The sequence below is a fragment of the Bison bison genome, unplaced genomic scaffold (genome assembly GCF_000754665.1).
Source record: "Bison bison bison isolate TAMUID 2011002044 unplaced genomic scaffold, Bison_UMD1.0 scf7180017864193, whole genome shotgun sequence".
Lineage (NCBI taxonomy): Eukaryota > Metazoa > Chordata > Mammalia > Artiodactyla > Bovidae > Bison > Bison bison.
In genome coordinates this window covers 1,186,332-1,211,579 of record NW_011494765.1, presented here as the reverse complement: position 1 = coordinate 1,211,579, position 25,248 = coordinate 1,186,332, and the positions used below count along the sequence as shown (strand labels likewise).

The window sequence follows — 25,248 nt, the reverse complement described above, 5'->3', positions numbered from 1 at the left end:
AAAGGGATACACTTGCTGATGAAAATCAGCATTCCCTTTCATAATAATAATCACCATAGATGGAGTACAGTGTGCAAGTCAAGCTCTTTATAAACATTACTGCAGATCTTTAAAATCAAACTGTAAGGTAAATATTGGGGCTTCCCAGGTGGTGCTAGTGGTAAAGAACTTGTCTGCCAATGCAGGAGACGTAAGAGACGCGGGTTTGACCCCTGGGTCAGGAAGATGCCCTGGAGTAGGAAATGGCAACCCGTTCCAGTATTCTTGCCTGGAGAATCCCATGGACAGAGGAGTCTGGTGGGCTATAGCCCATAGGCTGCAAGGAGTTGGACATGACTGAAGTGACTTAGCATGGCATGGCACAAGGTTAGCTCTATTGTATAGATTAGGAAACTGAAGCGCAAAGAAGTTTAGCGACTTACCCACCATGACACAACTAGGAAATGGTAGAGCCTGCACTTGAAATCCAAGGCCATTTCATATTAAAGCTTTCCTTACTAATGTCCTTTAAAGAATTAGAGAATAAGATGTGCCTGTCACCAAGATTTTGTGGAAAAAATTCTTTACATAGGCTTTTTGATGAATGGCTAATAATTGTGGACTAATGTTATCATTCATTATTATTCATTCAACAAATATTTATAGAGCACTTATTCTGTACCAGGCACTATGCTAATTAAATGTTGCTAATAAAAGGTCCCAATAGAAGCCATATGGTATTTTCCACGTAAATTCCCTTTTTTCCCTTAGTCCTTCAGAAGTAGTCCTAAATAAGGACCAAATCAGTTCTCAAATTGAATTGTACATTTGGGTTATTCTGGATACCTGTTAATGTATTTCTAAATATGTGATAAAATATTTCCAAACAGATCAGGACAAGTTCATATTTCCCCCAAAGGGCAGCCAGGCCAAGAGCCAAGTTAGTAGCTAACGCCTGATTTTCTTTGAGGGCATGACTGAACTAAAAAGTTAAATGTGCACAGTTAAGGTTTGGATTTTGTATCCAACTTTGTAAAATTCATTGTATTTTCTGGCATTTCTAGATGTCTCTGGGATTCATTCTTCCACTCAGAGTGGGCATGCTTAGATTCTCTGTGAGACATACTAGTTCTAGGCTCTTTATCTGTACTATATGTGGGGTTCTGAATAACCCCCCTCCATGCTACATCATGTATTCCATCTAGGATTTTTAGCACAGTCTTAATATGCCTTTTTACAGGGTGCATGGTCCATGTGGGTAAAAGGGTAGCAGTCTAGACACAGCTGTGAAACGACAAATGGATGACTAGAGCTGGGTATTGGGAATAAATTGATGCTAAAGTGAAATTATTGATATCCTTGGTGTCAGTGATAGAAATCAACAAAGTGTGTTATAGTAGAAACAGAAAACTCCAGCTTTGGTTCTGGTTTCCCCATTTACTGTTTTGAGGTTGCTGAACACCTCTAAGCCAGTTTTCTGTTAAATGTGAATAGTATTTAGTGGTAAAGAACCCACCTGCCAATGCAGGAGATATGAGACGCAAGTTTGATCCCTGGGTTGGAAAGATCCTCTGGAGGAGGAAATGACTACACACTCCAGTATTCTTGCCTGGAGAACCCCGTGACAGAGGAGCCTGGATGGCTACAGTCCATGGGGTCGCAAAGAGTCAGACACAACTGAAGTGGCAGCACCCACACACTGATAAACAGCAGGTGACCATAAAGAGTAGGTACTATTTTTGTTATTACTGACTATATATATGTGTGTGTGTGTGTGTGTGTATTTATGTTGTTCAGTTGCCAAGTCATGTCCAACTCTGCAACCCCATGGACTGTAGCACGCCAGACCTCCCTGTCCCTATCTCCCGGAGCTTGTCCAAGTTCATGTCCATTGAATTGGTGATGTTGTCCAACCATCTCATCCTTTGCCACCCTCTTCTCCTTTTGCCTTTGATCTTTCCCAGCATTAGAGTCTTTTCCAATGAGTCTGCTTTTCACATCAGGTGGCCGAAGTATTGGAGCTTCAGCTTCAGCATCAGTCCTTCCAATGAGTGTTCAGGGTTGATTTCTGTTAAGATTGATATGTATTTATAGTCAATATATATTAATATGTACATGTGCATACACACACACACATATATATGATTCAACAATCCAGTGCAAGTTTGCAAATCCAGATAGGATGAAAGTGGATTAGGTAGACAAGTATCACTAAAATTCTTTAATATATAGACAAGTATCACTAAAATTCTTTAATATATAATCAATCAAAATTGGATTCTAACACCTAAGCAAAAACTGTGTCTTTTCCATTTTGGAGCAAGTAAATATGAGTGCCTTTATGTCTCTAGCACTGGGCATAGAGAGGCAGAGGCTTATAGATGGTTCTGGACCTGAGGAAATACTACTTCACAAAAGAACTCAGGTGTCCAGGTAAAAGTTGGGACAGTTTGTTCTTGTTTCTTTTTTTAAGCTAGTAAGCATCAAGGGGCCATAATAGGTCCATTGCTCAGAGCGAGCAACCACTGCAGCAAGAACTTGTCTGGAAGCCTAAGAGGGGATAAGGACCAGGATTTCAGTTTCAGACAAAACAAGGAGGGAAGTTAGGTCTGTCCTGGACCTAATGGTTAGAAAGTTCACAAATGATGTATGTTGGTTGAACAAAGTAAAATTATAGATTCCTGGGTAAATCCCGTATTAAAATTTGGCTGAACTTGACCTTGAGGTTCCAACAGAGAGGCTGAGTAGTAGAAGATAATTCACGCTTGGAAGTCAAACCTCTGGGTCCAAATCCTGGCTCTGGTCCTACTGAATATGTCTTTAGTTGAATCACATAGTCTCTCTGAACTTCTCTTTTCTCATCCACAGGAATATATCAAAAATACAGTTCTACATAAAGAGCCTAGCATCAAGTAGGTACCTAAACAGAAATTGTTAGATGATGACAGTCACTGAGGCCTGTATTGAGATGCACCCTCATTTCCTTCAGCAGCACCCCAAACTGAAAGTGCCAGGGGCCTTTGGAGGAAGCTTTGGACAATTTCTGAGTAAACTGTCTTCCTGGTGGAAAAAATGAGAGAGAGGAAAGATGGCTGTTTGCATTATTGATGCCATGGATTTGTAAGAATCTATACCTATACTCTGGAGAAGGCACTGGCAACCCACTCCAGTACTCTTGCCTGGAAACTCCCATGGACGGAAGAGCCTGGTGGGCTGCAGTCCATGGGGTCGCTAAGAGTCGGACACAACTGAGCAACTTCCCTTTCACTTTCCACTTTAATGCATTGGAGAAGGAAATGGCAACCCACTCCAGTGTTCTTGCCTTGAGAATCCCAGGGACAGAGGAGCCTGATGGGCCGCCGTCTATGGGGTCGCACAGAGTCGGACATGACTGAAGCGACTTAGCAGCAGCAGCATACCTATACTCTCTAAGTTCTATAGCAAAACTGCCTTTTCAGGTTCTCCATTTGATTTTTAAAACTTGAAGCATAATTCATATACCATAAAATTAATCATTTTAAAAGTGTACAGTTCAGTGGTTTTTCATGTATTCACAAGGTTGTGTAGCCATCACCACTGTTTCATTCCAGATCCATTAAGTTTTTAATACATTTTTTATTGTTGTTAGTAAGACTGTGTGGATCACAATAAACTGTGGAAAATTCTGAAAGAGATGGGAATACCAGACCACCTGACCTGCCTCTTGAGAAACCTGTATGCAGGTCAGAAAGCAACAGTTAGAGCTACACATGGAACAACAGATTGGTTCCAAACCAGGAAAGGAGTACGTCAAGGCTGTATATTGTCACCCTGCTTATTTAACTTATATGCAGAGCACATCATGAGAAACGCTGGGCTGGAAGAAGCACAAGCTGGAATCAAGATTGCCGGGAGAAATATCAATCACCTCAGATATGCAGATGATACCACCCTTATGGCAGAAAGTGAAGAACTAAAGAGCCTCTTGATGAAAGTGAAAGAGGAGAGTGAAAAAGTTGGCTTAAAACTCAACATTCAGAAAACTAAGATCATGGCATCTGGTCCCATCACTTCATGGGAAATAGATGGGGAAACAGTGGAAACAGTGTCAGACTTTATTTTTTTAGGCTCCAAAATCACTGCAGATGGTGATTGCAGCCATGAAATTAAAAGACACTTACTCCTTGGAAGGAAAGTTATGACCAACCCAGACAGCATATTAAAAAGCAGAGACATTACTTTGTCAACAAAGGTCCGTCTAGTCAAGGGTATAGTTTTTCCAGTAGTCGTGTATGGATGTGAGAGTTGGACTATAAAGAAAGCCAAGCACCAAAGAATTGATGCTTTTGAACTGTGGTGTTGGAGAAGACTCTTGAGAGTCCCTTGGACTGCAAGGGGATCCAACCAGTCACTCATAAAGGAAATCAGTCCTGAATATTCATTGGAAGCACTGATGCTGAAGCTGAAACTCCAGTACTTTGGCCACCTGATGGGAAGAACTGACTCATTTGAAAAGACCCTGATGTTGGGAAAGACTGAAGGTGGGAGGAGAAGGGAAAGACAGAGGATGAGGTGGTTGGATGGCATCACCGACTTGATGGGCATTAGTTTGAATAGACTCTGGGAGTTGGTGATGGACAGGGAGGACTGGCATGTTGCAGTCCATAGAGTCGCAAAGAGTCAGACATGACTGAGCAACTGAACTGACTCTCTCTTTGGGACACACTCATGATTGCAGCCCACTGCCCCATGGCCCTCCACCTCCTTTGCTGCTACATCTGCATCTGAGTATCTGGACCCACCCTGATAGTCCCACTTCCCAGTCCTCTTTCTGCTGCCTGATGTGATGAGGGGCAACAGCCTGCTTCCTTTGCCCCAGTTTCTGCCTGATCTCCATGGGACACAGCTGGCTCTGACCTGTGCTTATCTTGGTCTGGTTTTCGATTTCTTGTGACACATCTGATAGGTAATTCTTCACTCTTCTGACCTGGAGACTATCTTGAATCCAACACTTAGAAACTCTGAAACTTGTAAGACAGTGCAGTGGCCTCTACAGCAAAGATATTCTACATATATTTGTGGTCACCAGTAGAGCAGGAGCCACAGGCCATGTAACGTCATCTTCAGAGAAGCTTCAGTTCTGGAGGAGGTTCCCTCATGGTGGGGATTTGGGGATGTGTTCCTGCCTCTTTCACGAGAAGAAGACACAAAGCAGCAGTTCAGTGCTCAGCTCAGAGTAACCTCACAACAAACGGGGGTTTGTCTTCCATGTGAATATTTGAAAGACTGAGAGGCTATGCTGAAAATGTAATTGGACGCTATGCATCTTGACATGTGACGTATCTTAGTCCTAGAAAAACAGAGATTTTCTTTCCCTCATTACCTCTTGCATTTTCAACTTTTACACTATTTTGGGTGGTTAATTTCTCTTGGTTTATTTATCCAAAACCTCTTTTTGTCTTCTCATTTTTTCTGTGCATCATTCGTTCCTGCATTTCTATGAGGGTTTCATGGGTCTCTGGTGGCTCAAACCGGAGACTTCTTTTGTGACCTGGCTCTGGCTCTTATGGTTCTCATTGAACTCTCTGGGGGCAATAGAGAGCCCCGTTTCCTGACCTTTCCTCTGTGATTAACTTCTCCTGCCGCAGTGGTCTTAGCCATGGAGCCCTTCCTGATTTCCCTAGTCTGTCTCCTTCCGGTAGACTGAGGAGGCATAAAAGGGGAAACTACTCTAGGCTTTGATGTTGACCTTTCTGGGTTTCCATCCAGTCGTTATCTTTGTAACTCTTGTGTCTGTTTCAGTTGGGTTTGGTGGCTTGCGGCTCTTTTGCCAGGCCCCAGGGTTACCCCAGGAAGCCACAGGGCCACTCTCAGGAGGACATTGTCCTCCCTCCCCCGCTTCACGGTCAGCTCCGATACGCACGTGTCTCGCATTAGCAGACCATCCCCAGTGCCCAGCACTGTGCACCCAGCTCCTCCATTGCTGTGAGCCCCATGCTCTGGCCATTGAAACGAGGATGGCAGCTCGGCAGTCTGTACTGCCTCCTAATCTAAGATTGCTCCTATCCTCACATGGACCTTCATCCTGTGCTACTGCTCATAAATCAGGGAGGGCCTGTTGGAAGCCACGCAAGAAGTTAAATCCTTTTTTCCCTAAGAAAATCTCGATTAACTAATGGCATTTTGCACCCCTTCCACCTTTCAAGTCATATTTTCTGCCTCTCACCAGCTGTGACCTTTGTCAAGTCACTTAACCTCTTGGAGCCATAGGCTCCTCTGTGAATTATGGAGATCAGACTTTCAAGATTGCTGTGGGTTTGAGATGAGGTCATCTCAGGTCTACCCCCAGGCACCTTGTAACTCTCCTCACAGCCGCGTACGCACCTACAAGAATATGCTTATTTGCTGTCTGCTGTTGAATGTAAGCTCTAAATAGGTAGGGTTCAGAACTATTTGTTCTCTTGTCTATCCCCTGTCCAGTGTGGCGCCTGATGCATAGTAATATTGACTGACCAGGATATGGGAAACACTGAACACTTAGTAAATGCACCACAAGATGTTGGTTTTCTCTCTTACCCCTCCTCAGTTGCCTTTTTAAAGTTGAAGCTCCTAGGTGACTAGTTTATTTTTCTCTGTGGACACTGCGAATCGTGTGACAATCCTGTTTCCCTCTTTGGGTTGGCAGTTGGAGGACTCAGAGCCAGATGTGTGGCCATCCCAGCAGGCATGCCGAACCTTACAGCACACATTGAAGTACCCACCTCACCCCAGCTTATGTTCTTTCCCTTTGCCTCTATTTTTTTTTTCATATTTTTCTGTTGTCCTAAACATATTCCTATAAGTTACCTGAAATTCCATTTAGAACAAGAAAGCATATCAGCTCATTTAAGCTATTTGCAAATGTATTTTTATCCTGGCTACAAAGTGTCCACTTGCTATTTTATTTTTCAGCTATAACTGTCAAATGCCCATTTTTTTTCTTAAGTGTAACATAATGGTATAAAAAAAAGTAAATCATAAGAAACTTTAAAGTAGGAGGATTTGGGCTGGAATCACCATTAACTGTGACCATGGGCAAGTTTCTGAGGGTCCCTTTTTTAATTTATAAAATGGATGGTATACGTTGGATTATTTGAGGATTAAATGAGATAAGGGCCCCTGCACAGCCCTTGGTATTTGGTGAGCACTCAGCACATCCCGCCTCTTTATTTCTCCTGCTCTTCTCATGGCCCCACCATGGACTCTGGGGAATGGGAAACACAGTTTGGCTCTCCATGCCCGACAGTCTGCAATAACCATATAAATTAGCATGTGCTTCATGCCAAATGGGCAACCCAGACAAAATCCTCTGAATAGGGAGGTTATAGCAACCTTGGGGTGATCTGAGAAGGGATGTTTGGCAGACCGCGGGGTTCAGTAGGACTTGGAGGACACAGGGAAGGGCCCACAGAGACACGTGTGGCTCAGCCCAGAGGCAGGTTAGGGTTCCTGTGGTGAGGGGGCTGGCCAGGGTCTTGAACAGAATGTGGAAGGGCCCGAGACTTTGCACAGCTGCTGGCAGGCCCCCAGGGAACAGGTTAGGAAAAAACCTCCAAACCTCTTTCTGCTCTTCTTCCACAGCCAGGCACATGCTGAGCTCCTAGGGGAACAGTGGGCTTGCTCTGATTCAGTAAGACAGGTTTGCGTTCTAGTCTCAGGGCTGCCATTTACTAGCTGTGTGACCTCACTGAATTGTTTAGCTTCCCAGCCTTTGTTTCTTCATCTGTATAGTTGGTGGTGATGACAGTACCCACCTTGTACCGTGGTCCTGAGGATCCAGTGAGAAAATGCTGTCGTGCCCTCAGCCTAGCGCTGACTGAGGCGAGTGCACCGTAGACACCACGTGCTCTTCTCGGCTCCCTGTGCAACTCTGCCGTTGTATTAGCCTGTGGCCCATCTCTCTGGTCACTCTTAGGAAGATGAAAACTAGAATTATTTGTGTTCTCCAATAAGGTGTGTTGTATGGTTTTTGTTCGCTTTCCTTTCCCCATTCTGTTGTCCTTTAATCTCTCCAACAATGCTGGGCCTCGTTATTTCAGAGCAGAATTTTAAACTAAGACAAACTGTGTTTACACTTTGGTTTCTTTTCGAGTGGGAGGGAGGAAGGAAGGAAGAAAAGCTCAAATGTATAAGACCAGATTCTCCTTTCTTTAAAGACAGTGAACTGAGGAAAGACTGGTGGGATCCCTTTGCAGATTTGGGTATTGGCTAAAAGGTGGTATGCCTCTGAGAGGCAAGGCAGGGACTGTGATATGTACATTGTAGAGCTCACTGTGCATTAATATGCGAAAAGAAAGAGTGGCCCTTCCAAACCCCTGGGAGCTCTAAGCTATATCCTTACCGAGGTCAAAGAGATGTTGCTCACATGGGGGTGGAGGTCCCCATACCTCCCTCCACATCTCATCTCTCCTCCCCTCCGTCTTTGTCTCAGGAAACTGCATTTTATGTATTTGGGCAGCCAGTGTTCCTTTATTTCACCTGACTCTTTTCCAATTAGTAGCCAGTCTCCTCAGGGGAACATAATTAAGAGGGCCCTGGTTATCTGGGGGAAAGGAATTAGCAAATGGAGAAAGTGCAGTAATGATGAACGGGGACTACAGGATCATTAATAAGTCTGCAGTATCCATGTCCATGCCTGTCCATTGCTGGGAAGGAGCTCATGCTACAGGATCTACCTCAAAGCTGTGTGGCCTGCATCGCAGGCCTGGAGTCAGTGAGAGGATTGGGTGAACAGCCCCCTCAGTTTGCCAGCACTCCCCTTCTTTTGGCTTTAGTACTGAGTATGTGACAGTTTAGGCTTTCAGTCCAACAGCCCTGACTTTGAATTTCAGCTTCACTGCTTACTAGCTCTGTGACCCTGGGGGCAAGTTACTTCACCTTTCCGAACCTGTTTCTCCATCTGAAAATGTGGATAGTAGTGATACCTTGCAGAGTTGCCTTGAAAATTGTATAGAAGTGATGCATAAAGGCAGCTGATTTATAGTAACTCAATTGATATTAGTTCCTTTTTCCCTTAAGAGGATTCAGAGTAAACACCTTTCAGGTAAAGGTCATTACGTTGTCCTTGCCTTTGACACTAGCAATATAACTCCTCTGCTTTGCAGGGGAGAAGGAAGAAAGAATAGCTTTTATTCTTCCAGGGTGACACTGATGAAGTCAGGCAGTGCCATAATTCCCAGAGAACAAAGGCCTAGGGCAGATACACCCTGTCCCAAAACTCAGAGATGTACAGTGCGTCCCACAATTGCTGTCATCCATCAGACAGTTGTGACATGGTTGTGATAGCCTGTCTATGCATGAACTTGGTCATAGCTGTTAATATTGTTGTTATTGCTGACACACTAAGTCATGTCCGACTCTTTGCGACCCCATAGACTATAGCCCTCTAGGTTCTCTGTCCATGGGTTTCCCAGGCAAGAACAATGGGATGGGTTACCATTTCCTTCTCCAGGAGATCCTCCCTACCCAGGGATTGAACCTGCATCTCCTGCATTGACAAGCAGTTTCTTTACCACTGAACCACCAGGGAAACCCAGCTCTTATTATTATCACCCCTTTAATTATGTGCATTGTTGGTTCTGCATGTGTGGTGTCAAATTTTCCATTTAAAATGTCTTCCAAATCTCCGTCAGATTCAACATGGAAATGTAAAGTCACTGTGAATACTGAAAGGCACCAGAGCATAGAAGCATGGTGTTCATTTGCTATTGGTGAAACAGCTATTTGCATTGACATTTTCTTGATAGTCAACAAGCAAGTTCTTTCTGGGAGCCAACAAAAGAAGATAGATAGCATCTAGAAAAAGTATTACATTTTGTTTCTGAGATACCCTTGAAGAAAGCATGGGCATTAATGACTCTGAATCAGAAGATGATCCAGATGAGTCAGGTTCTGAATATGAAATTTTTTAGAACTAGCTTAACCAAGTTTTTTGCTATATTTTCTTTTAAAGAAATAGTAATGAGTGGTTTTAAAAATTTGTCACTGTGTGTGATAAGCAAGTAATGAATCATAGATTACTTGGTGGTTTTTGCATTTTTGGTGGTACATAAAATCAAGGTTAAAGGTTGCCCTCCAAAGAAAGTGATAAGCAACGTGACTGAACTTAGTAAGTAGACAAGTGACAAGAGAGCATGTTGGAATCAGTAACTCATGAGTAGAGGTGATGCGTGTCAAGCACCGCATGCTCCTCATGGAGTCTCAGCTGTCCTCACCAGGATTTTGTCAGGTGCCCTTCAGAACAAGGGTAGGAACAGGAAACCCTGGGCTCTAGGAGAATGAGTCCAGTGGTATCAGCCATGTCCACCCAGGCTGTGACGAGAGACCGCTGGGACACGATGACTTACCAAGTCTACCATGTGGTGTTCCTGGGCGAGGCGTTTCATGGGTTCTCTCTAATCATTGCAACAATCCTGAAAGATTTCCACTGAGGTTGGTACTGCCCTTTTAAAGACACTTTTGCCAAAATATAACAAAAGATGTTAAAAACAGTTCTGCCCTTTGACTTGGTAATTCCATGTTTGAAAATTCGTGCACATGAGATTGTTCATTTTCGTTATGATGTCATTCATAGTGAAAAGATGGAAGTGACTTAATGTCTAACTCTAGCAATAGAGTTCAGTAAATTAAGGGACATCCATACTTGGTGGAATATTATATAGTCTTTAAAACAATCACAAAGGTTGCGGTATAATATGGGAAATGTTAATGCAGCCAATGAGAAAGCAATAAAATATATGCACTCTGTAATTTCAAAGGTATTTTAAAATGTTAGTGTTAATATTGGAGGAGAATAATGTAAAAATAAAAGTAGTTGTGATAACTTGATCATGAGTGTTTCCATTCTCTTTACAACAACAACAACAAAAAAGAGAGAGCGAGAGAGAAGTCAGTAACTGCCATAACTATTGAGGTATTATTGAGAATAAAAGTTGTTTTCAGAATGTAGGTAGAATTACCCAGTTACATACTTGCTACTTTAAGATCTTAAGAAGTCTCTGGTTTTCTTTTTTTTCCCTCTCTCCCTCTCCCCATTTGAAATTTGTAACCAGTATATTTGCAGAGCAAAAGTGCGGTAGATTCAGGGATGCATTTGAGGCTATGTAAGCAAACGATGACAATGTAAAAGGTTATTTGTCCAAATTTGCATTCATAAAAAACATGGCGTGCTGTGATTTCAGAATAAATGTGTTTTAAAATATTTGCTAAATACCGAGCTATTTCAGCCCTAAGTTGGCTAAGAAACTACATTTCTATGATAAGCCATAATTACTCTTTGGAAAATTATTGGGCTTAAAAAAAATACCTACCTAATGGTACCTGAAGAGTGAGTCTCACTTTGTCCCTTTCTACGTCTGCCTTCACTTCTAAGACTCCTTTTTCCTCTCTTTCATTGGTTTTTACTGCAAGACAAAGAGACAAGGCATTAACACCTATTTAAAATTCTAGAAAAAAAAATTTTTTAAGGTAAAAGCCTATAGTCAAATTATATAAATTTCTGTGGATATTTATTTTTACCTTTCTCTGAGTTGTTTGAGTGTCTTTTTCTATACATTAGCTCATTTGTTTGGAATTTCAGTTCTGAAATTCTAATTAAAACTCAGGGTCATTTGTCACTTGCATGACAGTGCTGGTGGGAGCTGGGGAAGTTTATGAGATTTGGTTAAATATTATGGATTTGAGTTTTTCTCCCTTCTATGTGTTTGGCTGTGCTTCTGGACACATTAATAAGTGGCCATTTTTTCTGGAATTCTGTACTCTTCCTGCTTCCTTTCATTACATTAGGCAAGGTTCCACTAGATGAGACATTTGCAGTCTTAAGACTTCCTGCCATGGTTCAGACTTTGTATTTTTGACATTGAAGCTGTCGTGTTCCTGAAGCTACTTAATTAGAAACACATTCATTTCAGTGTACACTAGAGAAAGCTTGGACAGCAGAGCCAGGCACACTGGGAAGTTTGAGCATTTGTGTAGCTGGCAGCTAAACTAATGGTTTACAGTTTAAGGGAAAAAAATATCATAGGGCATTTCTTTGCCCCTAGAAGCGAAGGGAAGCTGAATGTGCACAGCGGATACTTTTTTTTTTTTAAAGGAGAGAAGAAGAAAAAAGGAAAGAAAAGACAACTCCACTTTCACTGCAGTTGCGTGTCCAGTTCTTTCTTTGGCTATTATCAAATACAAAAGTCTTCTAAAAGAATATTTCCCAAACTGTGCTGCTAATATTCAAGTCTGTTTTACAGGCTCCCAAGATATATTACTGCTGAGATCTGTAGTAAGGAGAACATTTTATATTCTGGAGAAGGATTTTTGCTTGAAGAATTTTATTTGTTGAATGGTAATGAGGGAATTGTGCTCTTTCTTATTTTTAAATGTTTGAGCAATTTTAAAATGCACATCTGATGTTTCAAAAACCTTCATTGCCTATCCATTGCTTTCAGGATAAAGTCTAAACTCTTTAGCATTCAGTGGAAAGAAAACCTCCCCTTTTTTCATTTCTTACCACTCACTCCTTGTTTCCCTACCCTATCCCCAAGAAAGCCACCTTCCTAGGTCTACTTCCATGCCACCAGCTGCCCTGCAGGGAAGGTACCTGGTCACCTCAGACTGAGGCAGATGTCTTTCCACTGGTCTCATAAAATATCCTTTGTACCTTTCCCAGGATGTATCACACATTGGAGAGACAGATGGAAAAGTTGTCAATCTCTCCCTTCATCTCTACTCCCTCCACTACTCCCAGGAAAAACGCTGTGTGGGAGGTGGGATTGGGAATGTTCAGTCCAGTATTACAAGGCAAAGTGCCGTAGAGGAAGAAGCTCTGGAGTCAAATCCTAGGGTTGCTGCTTGTTTTGTGGCATTGTTGTTGCTCAGTCGCTCAGTCTTGTCTGACTCTTTGAAACCGCATGAACTGCACCACCCCAAGCTTCCCTGTCCTTCACTATCTCCCTGAGTTTGCTCAAACTCATGTCCATTGAGTCAGTGACACCATCCAACCGTCTCATCCTCTGTCGCTCCCTCCTCCTCCTGCCTTCAATCTTTCCCAGCATCAGGGTCTTTTCCAATGAGTCGATTCTTCGCATCAGGTGGCCAGAGAATTGGAGCTTCAGCTTTAGCACCAGTCCTTCCAATGAATATTCAGGTTTGATTTCCTTTCGTATTGACTGGTTTGATCTCCTTGCTGTCCAGCACCACAGTTCGAAAGCATCAAGTGATTTACGTGCCCTGGGCCTACTCCCTCCTCTGTGAAGTGGGCGTAATACCTACCTTGTGAGGTTGTTGTGTGAATTAAGGAAGTTGAATTTGAAGTTCCTTGTATAATGTTTATCCCATTTATCATTGGTAAGTAGCAACATAATGATAATGTGTATGTGTGTGCACCTGAAATCAAGGGAAATGAATCCGTGATGCCCAGGTTTTAAAGCCCTTGGAGCTGGATTCTCACCTCCTGCTCAGTCACTAACTAAGGGAATCCATTGCTCTGGAAATGAAGCACTTTGAAAAGGTTTTTTGAATTACAGTATCATCAGATGGCATGTGTGCAATTAGGTTGAAGATGCTTACTGTCTGTGATATTCTCTGTCCAGTTAGAATAGACAGATCACATCTTTTGATGGCAGAAGGAAATAGCAAATTAAAAAAAAAATCATTCCTCTTTGAAGCACATTATGCCCTCCATCTGACATTGCTAATTGCTTTATCTGTTGTAATCATGGCAACAGTGGTTCCCATTTGTACCAGGAACCATACTGGTCACTCAGTGTATATTTTCTCATTCTGGTAGCAAGCTGGCAGTTAGATTCCAAAATGCCATTTTAAAGATAAGGCAACTGAGGCTATGCAATCACGTGCCTACTATTTAGGGACTAACGCCAAGGTCAGCACTCTTCCCGCCCCTCATACTGCTTCCAAGGCTGCCTGCCTTTTGAAATCCTTCCTAAGTTTCTAGGCTTGGGAACAAAATGTCATATTAGGATTTTTGTTGTGAAAGGAAATGTAACTGTGCATACGTTTATTAAAACAGTTTTTCTCCAAATAGTGAACCATCTGTAATTTTCTGTCAGAAGCAACAGACATTAAAGCAGCTGTGTGTCTCTGTTTCTCTTCACAGTGCTCCCATGCCCTACCTCATAGGAATCCATTTAAGTTTAATGGAGGTAAGTTGACTTCTCTCCTCCCCGGATCTCTCTACTTGTGGTTTTGTTTGCTTCATGGCAGTGGAAGAGATGCAGTCTCTGGATTCACAGCGCTACACATGGGAGTGTGTCAGAGCAACACCTCGTGCACAGAGCTGGGCGTTCAGCTTAGACCCTTTCCACTGGGCTCTTATTTCCAGTGTTTTTCCACTTTGTTTGGAGATTGTCAGTTTTCATGGGTGAGGGAGTGAAGTTCAAAGAGGCAGGAGGAAAGGGTTCTTCAAGAGTTTGAATGAGGGAAGGAAAATGATTCACTTTTCAAAATGATGTTTATTATAAATCACTGCCACTATATTACATTTTTCTCTGTAGAAAATGTGGTATAGAAAATATATAGAAGTATAAAGAGGAAAATTAAAATTATCCGCAGTATCATTATTCCAGATTCATCTGTTAGCATTTTATTATTCTTCGTCCTTGTCTTTATTCTGTGAATATATATTTTCTATAAATGTATTTAGCTGATATGGTATAAAATTTTATGTCTTTATTTTATTTAATATTATGGCATGGGGATTTCTACGTTTTTGTCTACTGTCAGTAATAATTTTTAATTTGCTACCTGTCCTTCCAACTGTTTGAATATGCCACAGCATAACCATTTTCCCGTTACTGTTGGACACTTACGCTGTTTATAATTTTTCACTATTATAAATAGCATTTCAGTGAACATCTTTATGCATAAGGCTTAATCTGCATCTTGACTTACTTCCTTAGCATAGAACCCCTAAAGTAGAAATGCTTGGTCAAAGCTATGAATCTAAGGACAGATTGCTTTCTGCATGGCTGTACTGAGTAGATAGCAATTCTTTTAAAGGACTTTTCTGTGCTTTTGTCAGTGTTGCTGGTTTGTCGACATGAACCCTAAGCTTTTCCCTCCTCGGGAGAGAGCTGAATTTGCGCTGGAGCAAAATAGGACAGGAGGCAGGGGACTTGGCTGTTTTGCACAGGAGACAAGCTCTCAGAGGGAAAAGCTGAAGCCATGTCCGTCTGTGATGATGCTTTGCATGGCTTAAAGGAAGTGCCGCTTCTCTTCTTCTGTTCCCTTCATTTCACGTCGACGAGGACCACCTGCTTCTTCACTGTTGCACACTGTGCTATTGTGCTTACGAAAATGAAACAAGTTGGTTATCGAAAAACCTGTTTGTTTGACATTGAGAATCTTGATCAAAATAGACCACAGAAATCTGCTCAAATTTCTAATTTGACAGGACGGCCATGTGGCTCCTACATTCTGTTAACAGTTCCTCCTTGTCATCACCCAGCCCTGAACACATACAGTACACAGTTTATGGACTATCTTGGATGGTGTATTTAGATCAGATTGAAGAGATTTCTTCTGTGTTTTACCTTTGTTTGTCAAGTTTGGGGGTGTATTCAAAGCTCCTGTGTGAAAAATTGAAAGTGAATACTTGCTAATAGACCTTTCGTGCCAATTGTTGTACAGTTGGAAACACTAATCTAAAGACCATTTGGTCTATCAGCATCCACAGCTCTTTCCTGCCTCTTCTGCCTTCCGGACTGTTCCAGCACGGATTTTTTCCGACTGCTTTTCATGGTCCTTTACCTTAAGCATTATCCAGGTTTCCAGTCTTGGCTTGCTTTTCTTCTCTATATACCCTCTAGCCATCTTTTTAAAGGTTTTTTGCTTTTGCTACCAAGGTGATGTCCATGACTCCCAGCTGTGATTCTAACACTGACATGCCTCTCTCTGAACTTACAGCCCAGAGTTGCAAGTCCCAATTGAAGGTCACCAAGATGTACTATCGATGTCTCAAATTCAGTCTTCCCCAAACCCCTTATTATCTGTACATACACACCCATCGAGTTCCTTCAGTCCCCTTCCGCTGTCCCTGGTCCCTGTGAGTGGCACCACTGGCTGAAAAGCCACAAGGGAACACTGAGCGTGGCTGAGCGTCTGCTTCCTTATTCTTTCTACTCAGTCACAAAGTCTCTGACATGTCTCTCCCTCGGTTCCTTTCTCACTGCCTTTATAGATGTTTTACTTTGCTTTTTTAGATTTTTGCAAAGCCTTGTTTTTCATTCAAAAATCTAAATCAAGGCCTCTGTGTTCCACACATTTTGCTAGGTCATAGAGGTATGCAGATGAGTATGAAATTCAACCCCTGTCAAACATGTAGAGGCTGCCCTCTACCTGGTTGCTCTGAGCTCAGTAGCCCGCCTTCCAGCCGCCTCTGCCACACCCCTGGGTCTGCTCATCTCCCTGCTGCTGTCAAGCCTTCTGTCTGCTCACTGTCTCCTGATAGCCAGGGCTCTGGCTGGTCCCTAACACCCCCACATCCCTGTGCCCCCCTGCACGCTAAGCTTCCTCTTCCCCAGCTGTTTGAGAGGCCTCCCATTTGACTGTTGCCTGTGCTTACTCTGCCTCTTGCCCAGGATGACAGCTATTGGCTTCCCTGTCCTCTCCATCAGCCCTAGGACCAGGGGCTCTTTGGGAACAAGGACAATGCTTTGTTCACTGTGGTGTCCTCAGTACTCAGCAGGATGCCCAACAGGTGCCTTCTGAAAAGAAGGATGGAGTAAGTGCATGGAAACCTGGAATTCAGAACACACTTAGAGCTCTCCAAAAGGTGTTGCTGTTTTCAGGGCACTGCTGCTAAGTCGCTTCAGTCGTGTCCGACTCGGTGCGACCCCACAGACGGCAGCCCACCAGGCTCCCCCATCCCTGGGATTCTCCAGGCAAGAACACTGGAGTGGGTTGCCATTTCCTTCTCCAATGCATGAAAGTGCAAAGGGAAAGTGAAGTCATTCAGTCGTGTCCAACTCTTCACGACCCCATGGACTGCAGCCTACCAGGCTCCTCCGTCCATGGGATTTTCCAGGCAAGGGTACAGGAGTGCGGTGCCATTGCCTTCTCCTTTCAGGGAACCCAGCACCGTAATTTTACTTAAAGATGGAAGGAGTCAAATTTTTTTTTTTTTTTTTTACTTTTCATATGATTGTAGTAATTGAAAACAAGGGGGGGGGGGTTTGGTAATAAAACATGCAGTGCACAACATGCATAATTTTGGAGCTAAAACTTGAGACAGAGTTTTGCACTTAGGTGAATGGTTCCAAGTTCACTCTCCTCAGCTTTTGAAGGGTTTTAAATGAGAAGGTTTGGGAAGCACTGGCCAAGATAAATCTTAGCCCTGTTGATTTAAATTAGGGAGGAGTTTGCCATGCTGTACTGATACGTGGTCAGAACTGAAAGAAAAACCAAAATAGTAGTTGACCCACTCTTGAAGCCAGCTGAGACACTGTCAAACAAAACAGCGTTGCCCACATGTGTGAGGCAGCTGTGAACTCCCAAGTCAAGAGATGTAGTCTCCTGATTTCCCCTGGATTTCAGTTCAGACTCGGAGTGCTCTAGTCGTGCTTTTTGATCACACTGATCTGGTTCTATTATACCTTCAAATGAGAGAGATGCTTCCCTGAGACTTCTTCCAAGAACTGTGGGCTATAATGCTTGGGGTGGAGCATGTACCTGGGCCCAAAGGAAAGCTCTTTCAGGAAGGAGCTAGGCAGGGCCCATCTCCTCTTGCACACTAGTTTTCTTACTGGCAATTCAGCAAAAGGCTTATTTTTTACTGTCTTGTTATTTTTTCTTGAAAGCTATAGGCACCTTATTATGCCTTTGCATATGTGCCAGAATTTTTTAAACTTCAAATGAATGTGGCAGATGTTCATAAAAGTTTAGAAAAAGCTACCATAGGAAGACTTTTTAACCATTTTTATGACACTCAAATTTGTTGCACAAAAAGAAATATAAATTATAACCTAGTGTTCTCATTTGAAAAAAGGTTATTTGGGGAGAAGATTTAATTCCAGCCTTCATGCTCTTACAGGGTAAGAGCTGGTAACATAGTCACCTAGAAGAGTCTGCCTTCCTTCTAAAGTGACAAGTTTCTAGCTGATCCTCATTCTTATCCCTCCACTGCCTTTTTATATCCTTTCTCTCGTTTAAGCAAACACTAATTTGAGGCTGGTGGTAAGTTAGCGGGATAGCCAAGGGTATTGGCATAGACCTAGTTTCTTCTTGGAGAGAATGATCCTGTTAGCTGGCTAGGAAATACCAAAACGTGGCCAGATTACACAGTAACTATTTCCCTTCATTCCCTCGACCTCAGTTGAGTGCAGGAGATGCTCTGCGGCTCCTGCTCTGTGCCAGGTCTGGTAGTGGGGTGCCAGATCAGGTCTGGTAGGTGTGTTCCTTCTCCTTTTGTGATAAGTGAAGATCTTCCTTTCCAAGCCTCACCAACAGTGCTCTGTATGCAGGCCTCAGAGCATGAGGAATGCATGCAGAAGGTGGTTTGTTTTATTTTTGTGTTTTTAATTCCTGGTGGTGGAATGGTCAAGAAGCAGGAAAGAAAAGTGATAGCAGTGACGCAGTGCAGACAGAGGCTCAGGTTAGCCTGAAGGTGAAGCTCCCCTTTGCACAGAGGCAGAAAAACGTGTCAGTGGGAATGGGCCGTGGGTTCTGGCTTTCCTGCTCCCTCCTTGTTTGATCTTGGGCAAAGCGATGGACCTCTGCACCTGTTTTCTCGCCTGTAAAATAGGGGCAGTGGCATGAGTTCAATGAAGGTTAGCAGCCATTGCTGTTTTTATTTCCTTAGTGGCCTTAAAGCCATTTATGTTGAGTTGATGGCTTTGAAATTGTGTTTTAGGGACTCATGGGTTCCAGGGATTATCATTTTCATTCCCTAGGGAAAGAATTTCAGTAGAATTGGCTTGTACCCGCCCTATTTTCTCCTGGTCAACAGTGCTGGAGACACTGCTGGGGGTGGGAGTGGTACTTCATAAGAACTTGATAAATGGACTTCTAATTCCCTGCTTGACCATTCCCCTCAGTAGTAATGTCAGTGTTATTTTGTGTCTGTGTTTACTTTCTTCATCTATAGGGGTGGTTCAGTTCAGTTCAGTTCAGTCACTCAGTTGTGTCCAACTATTTGCAACCCCATGAATTGCAGCACACCAGGCCTCCCTGTCCATCACCAACTCCCGGAGTTCACCCAAACTCATGTCCATCAAGTCGGTGATGCCATCCAGCCATCTCACCCTCTGTCGTCCCCTTCTCCTCCTGCCCTCAATCCCTCCCAGCATCAGAGTGTTTTCCAATAAGTCAACTCTTCGCATGAGGGGGCCAAAGTATTGGAGTTTCAGCTTTAGCGTCAGTCCTTCCAAAGAACACCCAGGACTGGTCTCCTTTAAAATGGACAGGTTGGATCTCCTTGCAGTCCAAGGGACTCTCAAGAGTCTTCTCCAACACCATAGTTCAAAAGCATCAATTCTTTGGCGCTCAGCTTTCTTCACAGTCCAACTCTCACATCCATACATGACCACAGGAAAAACCATAGCCTTGACTAGACAGACCTTTGTTGACAAAGTAATATCTCTGCTTTCTAATATGCTATCTAGGTTGGTCATAACTTTCTTTCCAAGGAGTAAGCATCTTTTAATTTCATGGCTGCAGTCACCATCTGCAGTGATTGTGGAGCCCAGAAGAATAAAGTCTGACACTGTTTCCACTGTTTCCCCATCTATTTCCCATGAAGTGATGGGACCAGATGCCATGATCTTCGTTTTCTGAACGTTGAGCTTTAAGCCAACTTTTCCACTCTCCTCTTTTACTTTCATCAAGAGGCTCTTTAGTTCTTCTTCACTTTCTGCCATAAGGGTGGTGTCATCTGCATATCTGAGGTGACTGATATTTCTCCCGGCAATCTTGATTCCAGCTTGTGCTTCTTCCAGCCCAGCATTTCTCATGATGTACTCTGCATATAAGTTAAATAAGCAGGGTGACAATATACAGCTTTGACATACTCCTTTTCCTATTTGGAACCAGTCTGTTGTTCCATATCCAGTTTTAACTGTTGCTTCCTGACCTTAGGGCCCATCTTTTAAGAGTGTGGTAAAGATTAAAGAAATGAGTTCCATGTATGTCCAGCGTATCCCAGTGTATGGCCTGTGGTCGGTACACGGTACGCAGCCCCTTCTATAGAAATGTTTGGAGAGCCTGATGTGTACTAGGCACTGTATTGCACTAGGGGTTCTATATAAAATGGTGAGTGTGACACACTCTGTGCCTGCAGAGTTTTGTCTGGAACAGAAGCAGACAAGGAGAAAGTAAATGGAGGGAGTTTGAGAAGCTGAAGGCTCTGCTAGAGAAGACAGCAAACTGAGCCTTGAGGGCTCTGCTTCTCCGAGGAAAGGAATGCCTGAATGGAAACTGAGCAGATAAATTTGTCTTCCACCAAGGGGACAGGGAGCATCATATACAAAGATTTACAGTGTAGATCATGGCATTTCCCAGGAGGTCTGAACAGTCCATTGTCTGGCAGGAGCATGGAGCTGAAGTAGGGAGAGGATTGCTGAGGGAGGCAGGCCAGGGCCAGGCCATCCAGGGCCTTGTAAGCCGTGTTAAAGAGTCTCAACTTTATAGGGCAGTGGGGAGCCATTGAAGGGTGTAAATAGGGGAGGGACATGGTCAGGCCGCCTCCTCCTGGGCTCTTAGAAACACGGTCCTTCCATATAAAATGTTTGGAAATGGCTTAACCAAGTTAATAAAGTAGAGTGATATTTGTAAAGATCAAGGTAATTCTTAAGTATATTACACACAACAACCATATATATAAAATTCAGATGTTATTGTCCCAAACCCAAGCTTCTGAACCATGATAGAGATGTTTATAGCGAAGACTTTCTTTGCAGTTTTAAGCACATTTTTTACTAGATTTTTGTTTCCTCTCTGTTTCCAACTACTTTCTATGAATTAGATAATTTTTCTACAGCTCAAATTTGAGAGGATAAATTTAGGATATATACTAAGTACTAGTTCCAGGTGGTAGGAACAGGGGGAGTGACACCCGGGTACCAAGTTCATAAGGCCTCTTCCTACCTCTCCCACTAATGCAATTTCAAGACACATGTGATGTGGGCACAAGGAGACAGGCCCAGCCCACAGCTTACCTCTCTTCCTCACCATCTTTTATGTGCGAAGGTTTCTCTGCAGCACATGGAAGCCTGGTTTTGCAAATGCACTGAATGCTTGGGACAGCACTGAGACACCACTCCATGGACAGCATCCCAGTCCACATTTGAAATGCCTCTTCTTGATTGCTAGGACCCAGATCTGGTATTTGTCTATGTCTGTAGTGGTTTGACTGTGAAGCTTTCACACAAAATAACAGGATTTACTTATTTACAGACAAGGAAAAATAACTTTTATGCCCCTTTACCTCGCAGAGAACTTGAATATCTGTCAACTGAATTGGCACCATTTTAACTAGTTTTTTTCTTTTCATTTTTCTCTGGCATAGGAAGTCTTTAATCCTTTGTTCATTTTTTTAATGTTTATTTTTTAAAAGTTTCATGGTGAGTGTTAGAAGAATATTTCTTGTTTACCATTGTACCGTTTTGCTTCGTCATAGGACGCCACAGGTAGACAGTAGTCAGATATAGTTTTCCCTTGTTAATATTGTGATTCGTGCAGAAACTCTGAGCCATAACTATATGCAGGTATAGGTGGTGGTTGTGCATCTGTCCTCACAAGAATTGAGACACTGCATGTGAGATCTGTTTGTTAGTGATGAGTAATCATAGCCCTGCTTTATAAAAAGGTGATATTTGCCTGAAAAATTCCACCTGGTAATTCCAGTCATAGGCTCATGGAAAGAGCTTTAGCAAGAAAGGGAGAGGCCCTCCCATTGGGAAGGAGCTACCGTCTTTTGTGTCTTTCTTGACACCACACACAGCGCTGGGTGCTCCACCTGTTCTCACTTCTGCACATCCTAAGAATCTCTCTGCCAAGGAGGAGATATCCGTATTTGCAAACGGGGAAGCTGAGGCTCAGAGAGAGAAAATAATTTGCATCCAGTTTCCCTGCTTTGATGGACTTGTCAAACCCCAGAGCCCCTGGGTGAGGCTGTATAGATTACCCCAGCCCTGGGCATACAGGCTCTCACCTTTGCCTGAGCTTCTCCCTCTCAGGGAGGCTTCCAGGCCGCGTGCTGGAGATTGCGGCAAGGGGAAAGGAGGGGTGACGTTTGCCAGCCTCGTATTTCTCCAGAAGAAAGCTCTGAGTACACTTGTGACTAGAGCTGGTTACTTAGCCTCTCCAATCTCCATTCTCTCATCAGTGAAATTAAGATCATATTATCCATCTCAGAGAGTTGTGAGAACTAATTGATATAATGGATGTGAAGAGCTTTTCTAAAAAATTCTACCAAACATTATTCCTCATAGTGAGTACTATAAAAATAAGAGGCAAAGTTTAGATCAATGAATCCCTAATGCTTGCTTAATTATATAAAAAGAAAAAGAATTGGCCAGTAGCTTGGTCTTGCTAGAATTTCCTTAGCATGCTGTTATCAAGCAAAATCATCACATGTGAATCTGTCACATCCAGAGCATTCAGAGCAAAATTAGAGCCTGAAGAATGTTCTGGATTTCACCTGATGAATTTCCTCTAGAAGCTCTCTCCTCCTCATGGCATCTGCTTTTAAAATGAGTGTGGTTCTTAAATGTCACTTATCTTAATGTTGGAATTAGTTAATATAAAGCAACTTAAATCTAGTAGTAATTTATGTAATCAAAGGGAACAAGTACTTCTGGCTGATTTAAGTATCTCTTGCAGTCAGTACATTTTCAGTCTAATTTGTTGTGACTGAAATGTTCTCTTGTGAGATGACATAGCCCTCTGTTATAGATCAGAAAAACTGAGTAATTTATTAGGGAGGATCCCAGTAGAAAATGCAAAACCATCATTGATGCTTTTGTTTTCCAACTTTCCTGTCATCCCTTAGCCAGTCAATTTAGCAATGTTGAAACTGACTTCAAAGAAAACCTAAGTTTCTAAATTGTTACTAAAAGAACTTTTCCAAATTTCTATCAGATTAAGATAAAGAGCAGCATGCAGGAAACTATGGAACAGAGTAGAAAGAATTCTTGGCCTCTAGAGTTATGGAGACCTGGATACAAATTCTAGCTCCACTGCTACTAGGTGACTTTAAACACGCTCCTTTGTTTAAAGGAGAAATCAGGTTAGCAGAAGGAAACACAGTTTGAGTTTGACCACTTTGTACAAAACTACTATTATGTTATCCTCTGAAGAGATGCCTATTGAAAATATTTAATAATAATAATATCACCCATTGAATGATGTTCTACTAATATACATGGCACTTGAGCCATGTAATTTTTAATTGTCACACCTTTGAGAGGGATGCTCCTATTTTGCAGATGGGGATGTAAAGGTGCCTCTTTGAGCTTCAGACTCCTTGCTTGTAAAATGGGTAGATTCTCCACTTCATAGGAACTTTTTAATGAGGAGTAAATTAGAAAATTGGTACCTGACGCGTTGTAGGCGCCAAATAAATGGAAGTGATTATCAGTATATGTGTAGAACTGGTAAATTTTCTTTAAAATAAGCTGAGACATCTACCTAAGGTTAGCTCTGCCCTCTTTTTCAGCCTCATTTTGTATTTTTTACTGAGTGACTTTTTCTAAATTTCATTAGCTTAAAGGCACTCTCAACCGAACACTGCCACGTGGGACTGGTGCCTTCTTTCCATAAACTCCTTGCAAGTGATTAGGGGCAGGGCCATCATGGGTGCTTAGAGACCAGCATATGATGATTGAAGAGCAGTACCCTTGGTCAGCCTAGTCAAATCCCACTTGGAATCAGAGCACATGTGGTTTTGTTTAACACCATGCTCAGCAGACTCACGGTACAGGTTTGTGACCATCAGACATTTGTTGCTGATATGTGAGGTCACCACAGTAGGGGTGTTTGTCAACCAAATTAAACTTCCCCTTAATGACCTAAAATAATTGATTCAGAAGGCCTTTAAATGGACCATGGAAATGTGTAAGCAAGCTGAAATCTGGCATTTTATGCAAGAATTATTGCATATTGTTTTGTTTGTCTTTGTTTTGCTTTTGTTGGAAAAAATGTGGGTGGACCAAGGGTTTTAGGAGACAGGCAGTGACCAGTGACAGGAGTTTGAATCCCAGCTCCACCATTTGTCCTGCTTGGGCAACTCACTGAGCATCTGTGCATGTATGCCATAACATCTTCATCTGCAAAACGGGGTCACCTGCCTTAAAGTGACGACAGTTAGAAATAATACGGCTGAAGTTCTATGCACATCAGTAGGCCCTCACTCAAAGGTAGCTGCTATTATTCATAAAGCATTTCCAGTGGGCATCTCTGAAGAAGAGGGCTTAATAATAATTTTGTACAGAGTGGTCACTGTAATATAATAACTCTACCTTCTTTTCCCCCTACTAAACCAATTTCTCCATTAAACTGCTCTCTCTACTAAACTTAAACTTATCTATAGAGGAAAGTATGACTAAAATTGAAGCCTATAAACCTCTGTCTACATATAGTCTGATTCTTAGCTGATTTCAAAATGAATTTAAAGTTGAGCATTTAAAATATATGCCTCTTAGACTACAAAAGAAGTGGGGCTTTTTTTTTTTTTTTGCTTATTGGGTTCAGACATTCAGGACCTAAGCTCATGCCTTTGCAGGTAACGAATGAGGCCACTGTATTATGTCTGTTTAGAAACAGAGGCATGGGCTCAGAGCTTTTCCTAAATATAATCAACAGTGGCTCTTAAGTTGGACATTATCAACATCCCACAGCATGTTTTTTCTGTCCTGCCTAAAACCCTTTCTTCCATAAACCCAAATATCTGACAAAAACGAAAACCTGCAGACTGGGCCTGCCTAGACTCCTAGACACGTTCTTAACCAAACAGAATATCTATTAAATCCTGGTGCCTAGGAGTCAATTGTTTTAAAGGATGCAGTCATAATAAATTTATATCCTGCCTCTTCAGCATTTCATTGAAAGTATTTTGTACTGACCGAATGGGTTAAATTATGAAGCTTGATAAGTACATATGCACATTACCCATCCTTAGCTTTAGAAGGGAAAAAAAAGGAAGAAAAAGATAGCTATGATTTTGGAAGTCATCCCAATTTTTAAAAATAAGAGAATTTGGACATTTTGGCATATGGGGTTTTTTAAATGAAATTTCATGGAACTGAAAAC

The 25,248-nt window shown here is 42.4% G+C and overlaps 1 protein-coding gene across 4 annotated transcripts in view; it reads left to right on the top strand.

Moving 5' to 3' along the window:
• The window catches only part of DENND1A (DENN/MADD domain containing 1A), a 520,043-nt gene that overhangs the window by 297,739 nt on the left and 197,056 nt on the right, over nt 1-25,248 (top strand). For all 4 annotated transcript variants that reach the window (XM_010844030.1, XM_010844029.1, XM_010844031.1 and 1 more), the window contains one exon: nt 14,102-14,147. In XM_010844030.1, coding sequence (XP_010842332.1) covers nt 14,102-14,147 — 46 coding nt within the window. The remainder of the gene's footprint in view (nt 1-14,101; nt 14,148-25,248) is intronic.